This window comes from Oryzias latipes, chromosome 1, assembly GCF_002234675.1.
Source record: "Oryzias latipes chromosome 1, ASM223467v1".
NCBI lineage: Eukaryota > Metazoa > Chordata > Actinopteri > Beloniformes > Adrianichthyidae > Oryzias > Oryzias latipes.
The window spans coordinates 37,413,987-37,428,971 of record NC_019859.2 but is presented as its reverse complement, the minus strand read 5'-3'; the positions used below and the strand labels follow the sequence as shown (position 1 = coordinate 37,428,971).

At 40.2% G+C, this 14,985-nt stretch overlaps 1 protein-coding gene across 3 annotated transcripts in view; it reads left to right on the top strand.

Annotated features, from left to right (window-relative positions):
• Nucleotides 1–13,706, top strand: part of tmod1 (tropomodulin 1) — a 113,535-nt gene extending 99,829 nt beyond the window's left edge. The window contains exons 11-12 of one of the 3 annotated variants that reach the window (XM_023952021.1): nt 12,256–12,355; nt 13,221–13,706. In XM_023952021.1, the coding sequence (XP_023807789.1) occupies nt 12,256–12,355; nt 13,221–13,239 (119 nt within the window). In that variant the 3' untranslated portion in view covers nt 13,240–13,706. Of the gene's footprint in view, nt 1–12,255; nt 12,378–13,220 lie in introns of all 3 variants that reach the window. The other 2 variants (XM_023952050.1, XM_023952078.1) reach the window with 2 other exon arrangements.
• The last annotated feature ends 1,279 nt before the right edge of the window (nt 13,707–14,985 follow it).

Here is a 14,985-nt window from a genome sequence, read left to right as displayed (position 1 = left end):
TGAAGAGCGGAAAGGCCGTTGGTCCTGATGACGTACCTGTGGAGGTATGGAAGTGCCTAGGAGAGACAGCAGTGGAATTTCTAACGAGGTTGTTCAATAGGATTCTAGAGAGTGAGAAGATGCCTGAGGAATGGAGGAGAAGCGTTCTGGTCCCGATCTTTAAAAACAAGGGTGACATGCAGAACTGCAGCAACTATAGAGGAATAAAGTTGATGAGCCACACAATGAAGCTGTGGGAAAGAGTAGTGGAAGCCAGGCTTAGGAAGAAGGTGGAGATTTGTGAGCAGCAGTATGGTTTCATGCCCCGTAAGAGCACCACTGATGCCATTTTTGCTTTGAGAATGTTGATGGAAAAGTACAGAGAAGGTCAGAAGGAGCTGCATTGTGTGTTCGTAGATTTAGAGAAGGCGTATGACAGGGTGCCGAGGGAGGAGCTGTGGTACTGTATGAGGTCGTCTGGAGTGGCAGAGAAGTATGTCAGAGTAGTTTAGGACATGTATGAGAGAAGTATGACGGTGGTGAGATGTGCTGTAGGTCAGACAGAGGAGTTCAAGGTGGAGGTGGGACTACACCAAGGATCAGCTTTGAGTCCTTTTTTGTTTGCTATGCTGATGGACAGGCTGACAGACGAGGTAAGACAGGAATCTCCCTGGACAATGATGTTTGCGGATGACATTGTAATTTGCAGTGAGAGTAGAGAGCAGGTGGAGGAACAGCTAGAGAGGTGGAGGTTTGCTCTGGAAAGAAGAGGTATGAAGGTCAGTCGTAGTAAGACAGAATACATGTGTCTGAACGAGAGGGATCAAGGTAGAAGCGTTAGGTTACAGGGGACTGAGGTGAAGAAGGTGCAGGAGTTTAAGTACTTGGGGTCAACAGTTCAGTGTGATGGGGAGTGTGGAAAAGAGGTGAAGAGGCGAGTGCAGGCAGGTTGGAGCGGGTGGAGGAAAGTGTCAGGAGTGTTGTGTGACAGAAGAGTGTCAGCAAGACTCAAAGGAAAGGTGTACAAGACAGTGGTGAGACCAGCTCTGCTCTATGGGTTAGAGACGGTAGCAGTGAGACAGAGACAAGAGGCTGAGATGGAGGTAGCAGAGATGAAGATGTTGAGGTTCTCCTTAGGAGTGACCAGGTTAGACAGGATAAGGAACGAGTACATCAGAGGGACGGCTCATGTTGCCTGTGTTAGCGACAAAGTCAGAGAAGCCAGACTGAGATGGTTTGGACATGTTCAGAGGAGGGATAGTGGATATATTGGTAGAAGGATGTTGGAGATGGAGCTGCCTGGCAGGAGGGCAAGAGGACGGCCAAAGAGGAGATATATGGATGTCTTAACAGAGGACATGAGGTTGGCTAATGTTAGGGTAGAAGATGTCCATGATGGAGGTGGTTTGAGCAACGACATGTGAAGACGTTTAGCCTTGTGGCTCCGCAGAAATACCCGATTTTTCGGTTAAATAATAAACATCTAACGTCCTGAACCGATCCACCATCTCCAGAAACGCTCTCTTAGACCGAACTGAAGACGTTCATTTGTGATGTCTGGATCAAGAAATACCAAAAAGTCAGAGACTGCCAAAGCTACCGAGAGCAGCCCCGGGTCAATGGATATGGCTAAGCTAATGGATGCTATCACGAACTCGGAGAAAACAGTACTGGCTAAGATTGCTTCGCTGGACACGAAAATTGAATCTAAATGCCAAATGCTGAACGAAAATATGGAGTCGCTCCGACGGGATTTCAAAGATCAACTTGAAGGTCTGAGAAGCGAATTCAGTGCTAAGCTAAGTCCACTGGAGGCTAGCATTGCTGACAATCGGGCCCAGATAGCTAGCTTGGAGAATGCTACAAACAACTACTCCGACAGAGTGGTGAACATGGAAGAAGAAATGTGCCGCTTAAAAGCTACTGTGACAACCCTGACGGAGAAGACAGAGGACCTGGAGGGAAGGCAACGCCGCTGCAATATTCGCATTCTCGGGGTAAAGGAGCAGTTTGAAGTTGGCACGCGGCCTGTTGACTCGGTGGCTAAGCTACTTCAGGATGTTTTGGGCATGGATTCGGCCCCCACGCTGGATAGAGCGCACCGCGGACTGCAGTCCACCCCGGCCAAAGGAAAGCAACCCCGGCCACTTATAGTGAAGTTTCACTATTATCAAGAAAAGCTGGATGTGCTTCGCAGAGCAGCTAGGAAAGAGTCTTTGGAGTATGATGGCAACAAGATCCTTATTTTTCCCGATCTCCCAGCCACAGTGGCAAAGAGAAGAGGAGCCTTTAAAGAGGTTAAAGAGCTGCTGCGAGGATGCCAGGGCGTGAAATATGGGATGCTGTACCCTGCGAGGCTGAGAATTTCTTCAAGCTTGGGTGAGAAAATATTCCTGGACCCTGCTGCAGCCAAAGACTACACCCAGAAATATCTGGTGCACAACAACTAGCAGGAAGACTGAGACAAATGAAGGAGAGTGTTCTGGAGAGGGAGGTTTGTTACATTTTAGTTTAGATTCTGTTAGATGGGAATATTTTGTATCCTAGGTATTTTCTGTTATGAGCATTGTGGTTGGTGAGTATAGTGGTTGGACAGGTTTACATGGTACACCAGCTCATTGGGGGGGAGGGGGGAGATTCGGGTTTAATGTGTTTAGTCTCTGTGTTATTTTTTTTGGTTTGTAGGTTGTTATTGTTTTTTTTTTCTTTGTTTGTTTTTTTGTTTTTGTTTTCTTGTTGCAGCTCCAAATATATATACCTCATCCTTGTGTGGGTGTGCACCCTTATGAGAAGATGAAACCTAAGTAGACATGGCTGCCCGTATTAATCTAAGACAAACAGTGGGGCCCAACTCAGTGACATTTCTTACATGGAACGTTAAGGGTCTTAATAATCTGGTCAAACGGAGGAGAGTCTTTACACATTTGCTGAATTTCCAAACAGATATAGTCTTTCTCCAGGAAACACATCTGCGTGCCGCTGATGCTCATAAGCTATCTCATAGCTCTTTTTCACAGACATACCACTCTGCTTTTGACACAAAGGCAAGAGGGGTTGCCATACTTATTAAAAAAAACCTTTCCTTTGTCTGTACAAATGTGATTCAGGATGCTAATGGTCGTTTTGTTCTTGTTGCTTGTAAATTGTATAACACCCCAGTTCTTTTGGTTAATGTCTATGCCCCTAATTGGGATAACCCACAATTTTTCACAAGCTTGATTGCAAAGTTAACGGGTCTAGACACTCATCACCTCATCATGGGTGGGGATCTAAACTTAGTTCTTGATCCGATTCTTGACAGATCAAGCACACGTCAGTCAGCAGCGACACCTAAATCAGTTTCTGTTCTCAACACATTCATTCAAAATTATGGTGTCTCTGACCCGCTGCGTATTACTGAGCCATCAGCAAAACATTACTCTTTCTTTTCTCCGGTACATCATTCATACTCAAGGATCGATTACTTTTTGGTAGATAATAGTTTTACTTCTCGGATCATTAATTGTAAATACCATGCTATTGTTATTTCGGACCATGCTCCTGTGCAATTGGACCTTTCATTTCCCACGGCTCATGCCCCGCAACAACGGGTGTGGAGACTTGACTCAACCTTGTTATCAGATGAAGAATTTTGTAAATATATTTCCTCACACATTGATCTTTTTTTGGAAATAAACGACACACCTGATGTTTCTAAAACTCTAATATGGGAGTCTCTTAAAGCATATTTACGCGGGCAAATAATCTCTTTTACAGCTCAGAAGAACAAAAAGTGTGGTGAGAGATTTAGGGAATTAACCGAACTCATAGCAAATCTAGACGTGCAGTATGCCAGCAACCCAACACCTGATTTATACAAACAAAAGCTTTTGCTGCAATCTGAATTTGAAACATTATCAATTAAAGCAACAGAGAAGTTACTGCTCAGAACAAGGCAAAAGGTATATGAGCATGGGGAAAAAGCAAGCAGATTGCTCTCACACCAGCTGCGACAATCAATTTCTAATCATTCAATAACAGAGATCAAAACAGACTCAACTCAAGTAGTGACAGATCCCAAACAAATTAATACAGCTTTCAAGAACTATTATCAAAATCTCTATGCCAGTCAAAGTACATGTAATTCCGATGAAATTGAAGCTTCTTTGGAAAAACTAAATATTCCTTCGATGGAATCAGATCAACAACAGACACTTGAGAGACATATTTCTGTGGCTGAAATATTGATGGCAATTGGTTCATTACAGAATGGCAAAGCTCCAGGTCCTGATGGATTTCCATCAGACTTTTACAAGGTCTTTGCTAACAAACTTGCCCCTCTACTCTGCATGGTGTTTGCAGAAATCCATGCAACTTCTAAACTGCCTCAAACATTATCCCAAGCCACGATTTCAGTAATCTTAAAAAAAGGCAGGGACCCCCAGAAGTGCGAATCATATCGACCAATTAGTCTACTTAATGTGGACTACAAGATTTTAACTAAAGTCCTAGCGCTTCGCCTGGAGAAAATAGCCCCCAGTGTTATTCACGAAGACCAGACAGGTTTTATGGCTGGCCGCCAGTCATATTTTAACACCAGGCGTTTGTTTAATATTTTATATTCCGACCACTCTGTTGATGTTCCAGAACTAATTGTCTCACTCGATGCTGAGAAGGCCTTCGACTGCGTGGAGTGGAGATATCTGCTGGCTGTACTGCGCAAGTTTGGCTTTGGCTCAGGGTTCATATCCTGGATTAAAACGTTGTATTCAATGCCCCTCTCATCTGTTCGCACCAATAGTACCGTCTCCGAATATTTTGCCTTGCATAGAGGCACCCGTCAGGGATGCCCGTTGAGCCCACTACTTTTTGATTTTGCAATAGAGCCGCTGGCAATAGCCCTACGAACAGACAAGGGAATTACTGGGATCAGTCGGGGTGGGGAGGTACATAAAACTTCATTGTATGCTGACGACTTACTTTTATACATCGCAAACCCAGAGGAGTCTATTCCGAGGATGTTAGAACTACTTAGCTCCTTTGGATCTTTATCAGGGTACAAACTGAATTTAGGAAAAAGTATCCTTTTTCCCATTAACCAACTGGCAAGAGACTGGGATTATTCAAAATTTCCACTTACAGTAGAAAAAAAATCATTTGCTTATCTTGGAATTAAAATTACAAATAATTATAATACTCTTTTTAGATACAACTTTTCCTCACTTTTGGAGAAAACAAAGGCAGATCTGGCCAGATGGTCAGCTTTACCAGTTTCTTTAGCGGGGCGAATTAACACGATCAAAATGGCAGTTCTGCCTAAATTTATGTATTTTTTCCAGATGATTCCCCTTTTTCTACCTAAGGTATTCTTTACAAAGTTAGATGGACTCATATCTTCATGTATATGGAATAAAAAATGCCCAAGAATACGTAGGTCCAAATTGCAACGTTCTAAATCTGAAGGTGGTTTTGGCTTGCCAAATTTTAAATATTATTACTGGTCAGCAAATATTGTAAAACTTTCAATTTGGCTCCGCACTTTTAAAGAAAACAGAGGACCCCTCTGGTCCACTATGGAACTCACCTCTGATCTCCCTGCGTCACCAGTGTCATTTATGTGTGCCTCGTTGCCAATCACTAAAAAAATGAGCTTCAGAAACCCAGTGATTATAAACACCCTTAAGATCTGGTTCCAATGTTGTCGCCACTTTGGGTTTCAGCGGACTCTCATTTACTCACCAATCTCCTCCAATCCATTTTTCCCACCTGCCCTAAATGATTTTGGTTTTAAAACATGGCAGAGAAAAGGAATAGTTTTTTTTACTGATTTATTTGTTGATGGTTCATTTATGTCTTTTGAAAGCATCTGTAAAAATTTTGATATCCCCAAGTCTCATTTTTTTAGATAGCTACAGGTCCGTAGTTTTGCAGGGAAACACTTCACCACTTATCCAATACAACCACTCCCCGGTACTCTCGAAAATTGCTTGCAGTCTCAACCCACCACCAGAGGTCAGATCTCGCAAATATATAATCAACTACATCACATTGACCCCACATCACTAAGTCAGTTGAAACACTCCTGGGAGCTAGACCTGAATTCTGAGATTCCAGAGGAAATCTGGAACATAAGTATTACCCTCATACATTCAACATCTATCTGCATTAGACACAGTTTGACACAATTCAAAGTTTTTCATCGCTCATACTTAACGAAGGCTAAGCTGGCAAGGATATACAACAGCAGTGACGATCGATGCCCAAGATGTAACCATTCACCGGCTACGTTGAGTCACATGTTCTGGTCATGCACTGCCTTAGATAGGCTATGGGACTCTGTTTTTAAAACATTTTCACATTTGTGTGGGAGGAAAATTGATCCCAATCCATTCACAACAGTGTTTGGTGCTCTCCCGAACACAGAGGGACTAAACTCATATCAAACGAACGCAATAGCTTTTCTATCTCTCCTGGCACGTAGACTAATTCTAGTGAAGTGGAAGGATGAACGGCCCCCTTCCTTTGTCCAATGGGTGAGAGAAGCCATGATGTGTTTACAAATGGAATACCTCAGGTATAACATACAGGGCTCAACAGGCAAATATTATAAAATGTGGGCACCTTTCATAACATATGTTGAGGGTCTGCCATTTACATGAGGTAAGGGGTTTTAAAGAATATATCAGCGGTTTTAAGAGGGAGCTGCAGTGTATGTGTATATAAATGTGTTTTTTTTTTTTTTTTTGTTTTTTGTTCTGTTTTGTTGTTGTTTATTACCCTATAAGAGTATGTTTGGTCTATTTTAGTTGTCTCCTATTTGGGTTTCTGTCGGTGTTGTCTGTTTTATAAAAATTTGACTAAGGGAATCTATAAGTAAGCTGTGTTTCACATGCCACTGGTTGGCAGGTTTTATGTTACTCTCAATTTTATAGGCCTGTATATGTACGTATATATGTATATACTTAGTTCTTACTTATTTAATCTTCTACGACTGTACAGTTTTAAAGCTGTTTTTTATATGTATGTGTGTTTCTATAAAAAATTGAAAATCTTTAAATAAAGTGTTCAAAAAAAAAAAAAAGAAGATGTCCATGATAGAGTGAGGTGGAAAAGGATGATTCGCTGTGGCGACCCCTGATGGGAAAAGCCGAAAGAGAAAGAAGAACATGGTAACCTTTACATAATAACAGTCTCTTTACATACACAACAGACTTAAACACAAAGTTGTGGAGACAATGTCGGGCTGTATTGATGATGTCATGGAATATATATCAGTAGAGATTAGGATGGAGAGACAGAGTAACATCATAGTCAGCTGCGTGTATCGAGCCCCTGCATCTGACATGGAAACCTTCACTAGTGCTATTGAAAACATGTTTGCTAATATTTCCAAAAGGGTCATGTTTCTTTATGGCGATTTTAACATAGATTTGTTGATCCCAAACAATCACACCAAGACAGAAGATGTCACGCATACAATGTACAGTTTAAGCCTTTACCACTAATCAACAAACCCAGCAGAATAACAAGAAAAAGCGGAACCTTGATAGAAAATATTTTCACAAACTGCATAGAAAACAGAATAAAGAGCGGACTACTAATGACAGACATCAGTGACCACCTCCCTGTATTTGCTAACTATGAATGCACTGCAGAGAAATAAAAGAGAAACAGCAAATAGTTTCTCGAAGAAAACTAACAGAGGAATCAATAAATGCATTTAAATCAGAACTACAAGCACAAACCTGGAAAACTCTGTCTGAAAGCAATGATGTCAACGCAGCTTATGACATATTTATACAGGAGTTTACATCCATATACGACAAAAACTGCCCAATTACAAAATCCTGTAATAGAAAACAACATAATAAAAACCCATGGATGACAACCGGTCTGAGTAACGCATGCAGAAAAATGAACAGTTTATACAAACAATTCTTAAAAAACAGAACTATTGAAGCGGAACAGCGATACAAAAAATATAAAAACAAACTAACCAGTATCATGAGAACATGCAAAAAAGACTATTACACAGAAATATTACAAAAAATAAATCAAACACTAAAGAAATGTGGAAAGAACAAAACACAAAGAGAAAACAAATTACCCAGATTCTCTAGTTGGTAAAAATGAGATGTGCAATGATATTCAGGACATGACAAAGGAGTTTAATGAATATTTTGTAAAAAAAAAACAAACAAAAGGGGCCAAAGCTAGCCGACGAAATAAACTTTTCAAAAATATCAGAAAAAGAAACACTCAATCACTGCAAAAAAATAAATCTTAACTCGATCTATTTAAGACCTGTGGAAGCAAAAGAAGTTCTTAAAAGCGTCAACGAATTCAAAAACAAAACATCTACAGACTGTAACGGAATTAATATGATGGTGATAAAAAACGGTCATAGATTCCATTGTTGACCCGCTAACCTATAGTTATCAATGTATTCTTTCAAACAGGAACATTTCCACAAAAAATAAAAATAGCCAAAGTGATCCCACAACACAAATCAGGGGACAAACACCAACTAAAAAATAACAGACCAGTATCTTTACTCTGCAAATTCTCAAAAATACTCAAAAAAGTGTTGATCACAAGGCTGGAAAATTGTGTAGAAAAACACAAACTAATATCCGACGACCAATATGGTTTCAGAAAAAACAGATCAACATCCATGGCGATTCCGCAATTAACAGAAGAAATGATAAATAGCAGAGACAATAAAGAGTTCACAGTAGGAGTGTTCATCGATCTGAAACATAAAATTTTAGTAAACAAACTTGAAAGATCTGAAATACGCGGACCAGCATTAAATGGTTAAACAGTTACATTAATAACAGGCAGAAGTTTGTCTAACTGGATGACTGTAAATCATCCCTGCTAAATTTAAGCTGTGGAGTTCCACAAGGGTCAATCAATATTAGGTCCCATACTGTTCATCCTATACATTAATGACATAAACTTGGTATCAAATACACTCAAATACTTTTTATATGCAGACGACACAAGTATAGTCTGTACAGGGGAGAACCTCAGGGAAAATGTAAAAGTAGTAAATACAGAATTAGGGAAACTAAAACAATGGTTTGACAAAAATAAACTGTCACTCTGTGTTAACAAAACTAAATCCATGATTTTCGGAAATCGCCACATTCCTGCAGATTTAAAAATAAAAATTGCCATTGATAATCACGTTCTGGAAAGAGTGTCTGAAATCAAGTTCCTTGGAGTAATTCTGGACGACAAAATAAACTGGAAACCACAGATAAAGCAGGTCAGAGCTAAAATTGCTAAAAGCATAGCAGTGTTGGGAAAAACGCGCCATACTCTCACTCACAAAGCATGTTTACTGATATATTCATCCATAATTGGTTTTCCGGTTCCGGGTAACGGGCAGGGAGCGTGGCGTGCCTCTCTGCGAATACAACTATCTTCGAATTACTTAAAAGGTTGATTTTCCCCAAAAAAGAGAGCTGACCATGCCCCCGAAGAAACCCCAGGAATACGAAGACCTCAAAAAGACTCTTGACATTATTCAAGAAACGCTGAAAAGTTTTATGGAACAAGTGTCGGCTAAGCTAACGCCACTTTGGTAAATGATGGAAGAGTTCCGAAGATTTCGGGCTCAAAACGAGCAGCGAGAAAACCGGGTCGAGATTCTGGAGAAAAGACTGGACGATGTGGATCAGCAAGTAAGGATGAATAATGTCATTCTCACTGGAGTACCGATCATCAAGCCTCAAGCGAAACTGAATGCAGGAGCAGGCACTGCTAATGCTAGCGTTAGCGTAGCTAGCAGTGCTAATACGGAGATCGGTGCAGAGTCTTTGGAGCACCAAATACATTCATTTCTCACATCTAAAGGGATTTCCCTGGATCTCAATACCATCGAGACCTGCCACCTGCTCCCCAGGAGAAAGGAGACGGATAAACCAGCAATCCTCATCAGGTTTGTGAATCACAAACACAAGCTAGCTTTGATGAACCAAAGGAAACACCTGAAAGGTTCGGCTGCTTATCTGAACGACCATCTGACCAGAAGGAATGCTGAAATCTCAGCATCTCACGGCTTCTAAGCAGATTGAGAACACTTGGGTTAAAGGCTGCAGGATTTACGTCAAACCGCTCGGTCCAGAGGACCGGTCCAAGGTTCTGGTTGTGAACACCATGAAAGACTTTGAAAAGTGTTTAATCACGGTCGTCTGAAACAACATGGAGTAATAGACCAAAGAGCCAAATAATTTCAAGAAATATGACACGTGGATTCCTCACTTTCTCTGTATGTCTGAGGTAACCTGAATAACAGCAGAGTTCTGACCTGCAGACAACTTGACCTCAACTTTCACCGTCGCTGATATCAGCTGAAGAAAGATATGGACCTGAATCTAATGTCTGCAGTCATAACATCGAAGAGAACTATTTCAGATGACTGATCTGCATTTGCCATGTTGATTTCTAAAATAGTTATTTTTGACGTAATACTTTAGTAATTCATCTTTGTCATGTGCTTTATCGATATCTTATGATTTTTAATTCTGTCTGATAAAAACTGGGAACCGGATATTGATAAATCATGTAATAAAATGGTTATAGTATAACAGGGTGGGATTATATAAGTTCGCTTCCTTCCACTCCCTTTCAAGCAATATTTATTAATATGTATAATTATCCTAAGTTTGATTAGTTACTGTAATAATGTATAACTGATGATTATATTGCTGTTGTGTATTATTTGTACTTAATTGCTTGAAATAAACCATTTCAAATCAAATCAAATCAAAATAATACTACCATATTTACAGTACAGTGCAGAAGTTTGGGGAAATACTTATAAAACAAACCTACAGTGTTTATGTGTCTTACAAAAAAAAAGCTGTTGGAATCGTTCATGGAGTGGACTATGGGTCACATACAAACACTCTATTTTTAAAGTCGGGTTTACTGAAAATATCGGATGTAGTAAAACTGAAGACAGCTCTCATCATGTATAAAGCCAGATACAACTTACTTCCAATAAACTTAGAGCAAATGTTCAAAGACAGAGACGGGAGTTACAATCTTAGAAAACAACTGAACTTCAAAAAGCAGAGCATTCAAACAACAAAAAAGAAAATGTGTTTATCTAATTGTAGTGTGGATTTATGGAATGGATTGGATAAAGGTTTAAAACAAACCAAAAGTCTACATGTATTCAAAACAAACTACAAGAAGTCACTAATAGAACTTTATGAGGCCAGAAATGATCAACCCTTGTGCTATCTTAGTGGACCCCCCCCCTTCCATTGAGGTGTTCTCCCTACCATGACAAAGGTGGATAAAGGTGGAAAGAGTTCATGTAATCCATGGACACCAGTGAAGATCACAAATCATTGAAGAAAATAGGTTCAGAGCTCTGTCTAGTGGGTCTAGATGACCCAACTCCCAATGTTAAAGTGCCTAGGATAGCACAAGGGTTAACAAAACAATGCATGCAGAATTGTACAGTGAGTGTTTTGTACCTATCTGTAAATAGCAATATATTAAATACACACATCATCAGGCTTTGTAAAAAGGGCTGGGAGCAGACAAGATTTCTCTTCAACCTACTCCTTTTCAAGCACACTGTATTGTTTTAGGTCTCTTTTAAACCACCGTGTTGTGTTGATTTTTCATTTGTGTTTGAAATAAACTAAACTGAAACTGAAACTAACCCTTAACCTTTACATAATGACCTTTACATGTTAACCTGGCACCTCAGCAGACGTACTCAGGTGTATAAATCCCAGTTCAGGCTCCATCTGCAGACGTTGAACTGTTGAACTGGTCTGAACTGAACTAATGTGGTTCTGGATGAAGGTTCTGACATTCAGGTGCAGCTGACCCAGAGCAACTCTCAGCTGTGGTTCCTTCTGTCTGCCACCTGAGCTTGTGGGAATATTTGATTCTGTCAGGAGGACTAGATGAGGTCTTCTTATCGTGATTGTGAGTTTAACTTGTGATGTCATCCGTTTGTTACTCAGCCAATGAAAACAGCCCCTTCCATAGCGATGACATCAGTGCTACGGAAAGAGCACTGAGAAAAAACAGGATGACTGCTCTTGTGCACCAGCACAAACCTGGGAGCTAATTCTGAGCTATGTACTGTTCAAGAATTGGGATCTGTTTAAAAAGTAAATCTGATCCATTTAAGCTCTGTCTGAGTTTACTGTGAATGTTTATCATTCTTTGTCTTAATCTATCATCTGTGCAGTGATCAGGTTTCAGCTCCTAATGTGTTTTTGTGTTAAATTCTATCCTCTCCTCTTATTCATCTTGAAGCCCGGGTCGTCAGGTCAGAGTCAGACGGCTCCTTCACGCTCACTTTATCCGTCCCTGAACTTGAGAGAGCCTTCGGGAAGAAGTTCAAGTCCAGGACTAAGTAAAGCCCAAAGCAGCACCGTGTGAGCGCGCCGCTTTGCTTCTCCGGCTCTTCCTCCATCTGCTGTCACCTCTTGTCAGACACAGAAGCTTCTTTCCACATCTCCTCCTGTCAGATTCTGTCTTTGTGTTCTGGTCTCATCTGTCTGAAAGAGGGCGCTCTTCAGATCCTCTGGATTTCATTTCATCTGTTTATTCAATGGAAGTTCTGTCTGTAAGAAAGATATTTGACTATGAAATGGAAAGTTCTCTGGATGATAAATAATAGACAATAAAGGAAGATCTTCCAGAATTGAACTCAGTACAGCTGAAATATGAAACAGCAGAACTTTGAAATCTGAAAATTCTCTATTTCTGCATTTAAGCTCAGTATTCTGAGCAACCTTTACTGAATATGACCTAAAATTCAATTTTTGCTTCAGCTTCCTGCTCCGCCTGCAGCCCATGATGTTTGTGAAGGTGTCATTGTTCTTTTCGGATGTCTGCTGGATCTTTCTTCTCCTCTATCGTCTTTCCTCTGGACTTGCTAATCTTAAGGCTGGACCTATGTTCTGAGCAGATCACAAAGTTCAAAGGTTCTGGATGAACCTTTTAAAACACTTTTTGTTTGCATATTTGGTTGATTTGTAAAAGACAAAAGTCACTTCCTGCCAGGATGCTTACATTCATTTGATCCAGCTCCGCTCTTCCGGCATTTTCTGTCTTTTCTGGATTGAACTGTCTTCCTTCAAAGTTTATGAATGTTTAAAATTCTTTTGACTTTTTCTTTTACTTTTCCAAAACGCTGCTCTAGTTTCTGCTTTTTTTTTCTTTTGTAATCTCCTGTTCTCGTTGCAGTTATTTTGATTTCTTCTTTCCGTCTGCAGTAAGACAGAGACGGCTTGAAGGAGGACCCATCTTCCCAAAGTGCCGGACGAATGTATAAAAAGCAGGACGCCCCTGAAGTTTGACCCCAGCTTTGCACCGTCAACCCACTGGGACGGCTTCATTCTCTTTACTTCCAGACCTGTTCTCTGTGTTTTGCTAGATGTAGGATGGATTGATCAGCTGATTGATCCTATCAGTGCATGCATGACTCTTTTATTTTGTGCTCCAATGTTTTGATGTTTTATTCATCAAGTTAAGACTGAAACAAAAAACGCTGTAAATCCAAACTATAACCATTTTGTTTTTAGCAGCATCTTTCTTTAATAACAACTCTGGTTTGCAGATTCATTGAAAACTGTTTGAATGCATTTTTAGAGACTGAAAACCACTGCCAGCTGAAACCAGCTGCTGATTCTCTCTGTAACCTTTGTGCTATCTTAGATGAACCCCCCTTCCATTGAGGTGTTCCCCCTACCATGACAAAGGTGGATAAAGGTGGAAAGATTTCATGTAATCCATGGACACCAGTGAAGATCACAAATCATTGAAGAAAAAAGGTTCAGAGCACTGTCTAGTGGGTCTAGATGACCCAACTCAACAAGGGTTACTAAAACATATTTTTTTGAGACAGACCTGGAAAGAGACACATTCCCTTGGATTATGCATTGAAATGATGAAATCACTAAATCCAATTTATTTGTCACAATTTACAGATTTTTGAATGAATTTTGGCTTCATTTGTGTTTGTTTGCATTTCTATTTAATAGATCTGAAAGTTTAATGTAGAACAGCTTCTGCAGGCTGTTTCTTTTGAAGAATATCCTCCACTCAGTGCCATAACCCTTGTGCTATCCTAGGCACTTTACCATTGGGAGTTGGGTCATCTAGACCCACTAGACAGTGCTCTGAACCTTTTTCCTTCAATTATTTGTGATCTTCACTGGTGTCCATGAATTACATGAAATCTTTCCACCTTTATCCACCTTTGTCATGGTAGGGAGAACACCTCAATGGAAGGGTGGGGGGGGGTCATCTAAGATAGCACAAGGGTTAAAGAGGAAAAGTCTTTCTGCAGCAGAGTCCAATCATTTAAATAGAGAAATGTTGATGCAGAAAGTTCCAGAACCGTGGAGCTCAGAGACTCACTATATCAACCGGGTTCACCCACTGACCCCAAATCATTCCTGTAGTTAAATATTCTCCACCTTTGGCTGCATAAATGATGCAGAATTATCAGCATTTCATCAGCACAGCCACTAAACAACTTTGTATTTTTCTTTGCATGTTAACAAATCTGCAGGAAAAATCTGTTTCTTATTGACAAATAAAGACAGGATGGTTCTGACTGAACCGCGTTAGGATCCAAACTTATTTCTCTGTTGACAAAAGTGAGTCTGAAAGCATGTTTCAGGGGGATGTTTTTACTATTTTCTGGCAGACATGACAGTCCCGTGCATCTTTACTCATGTTTGCCTCCTTTCCTCCTGTGTTGTGGAAGTTTTGGACATAAGGATTTATTGGGTTTTGTTGAGTAGAAAACATTTTAGTTTACATATTTGTTTGTGAATAAAGCTTGATAATTGCTTCCTTTTGTTCTTCATTCCAAACTTGATTTAGACACTTGAGAACATCATGGTCTCACGTGGCAGCACAGTGACACACTGTGGCAAAAATAAGTACTGCAGTGTGTTTTGAAGGTTTTCTTCACATTTTTATTATTTTTTTAAAGTTAAATAATGATTAGAAAAATGCATTCATGATTAA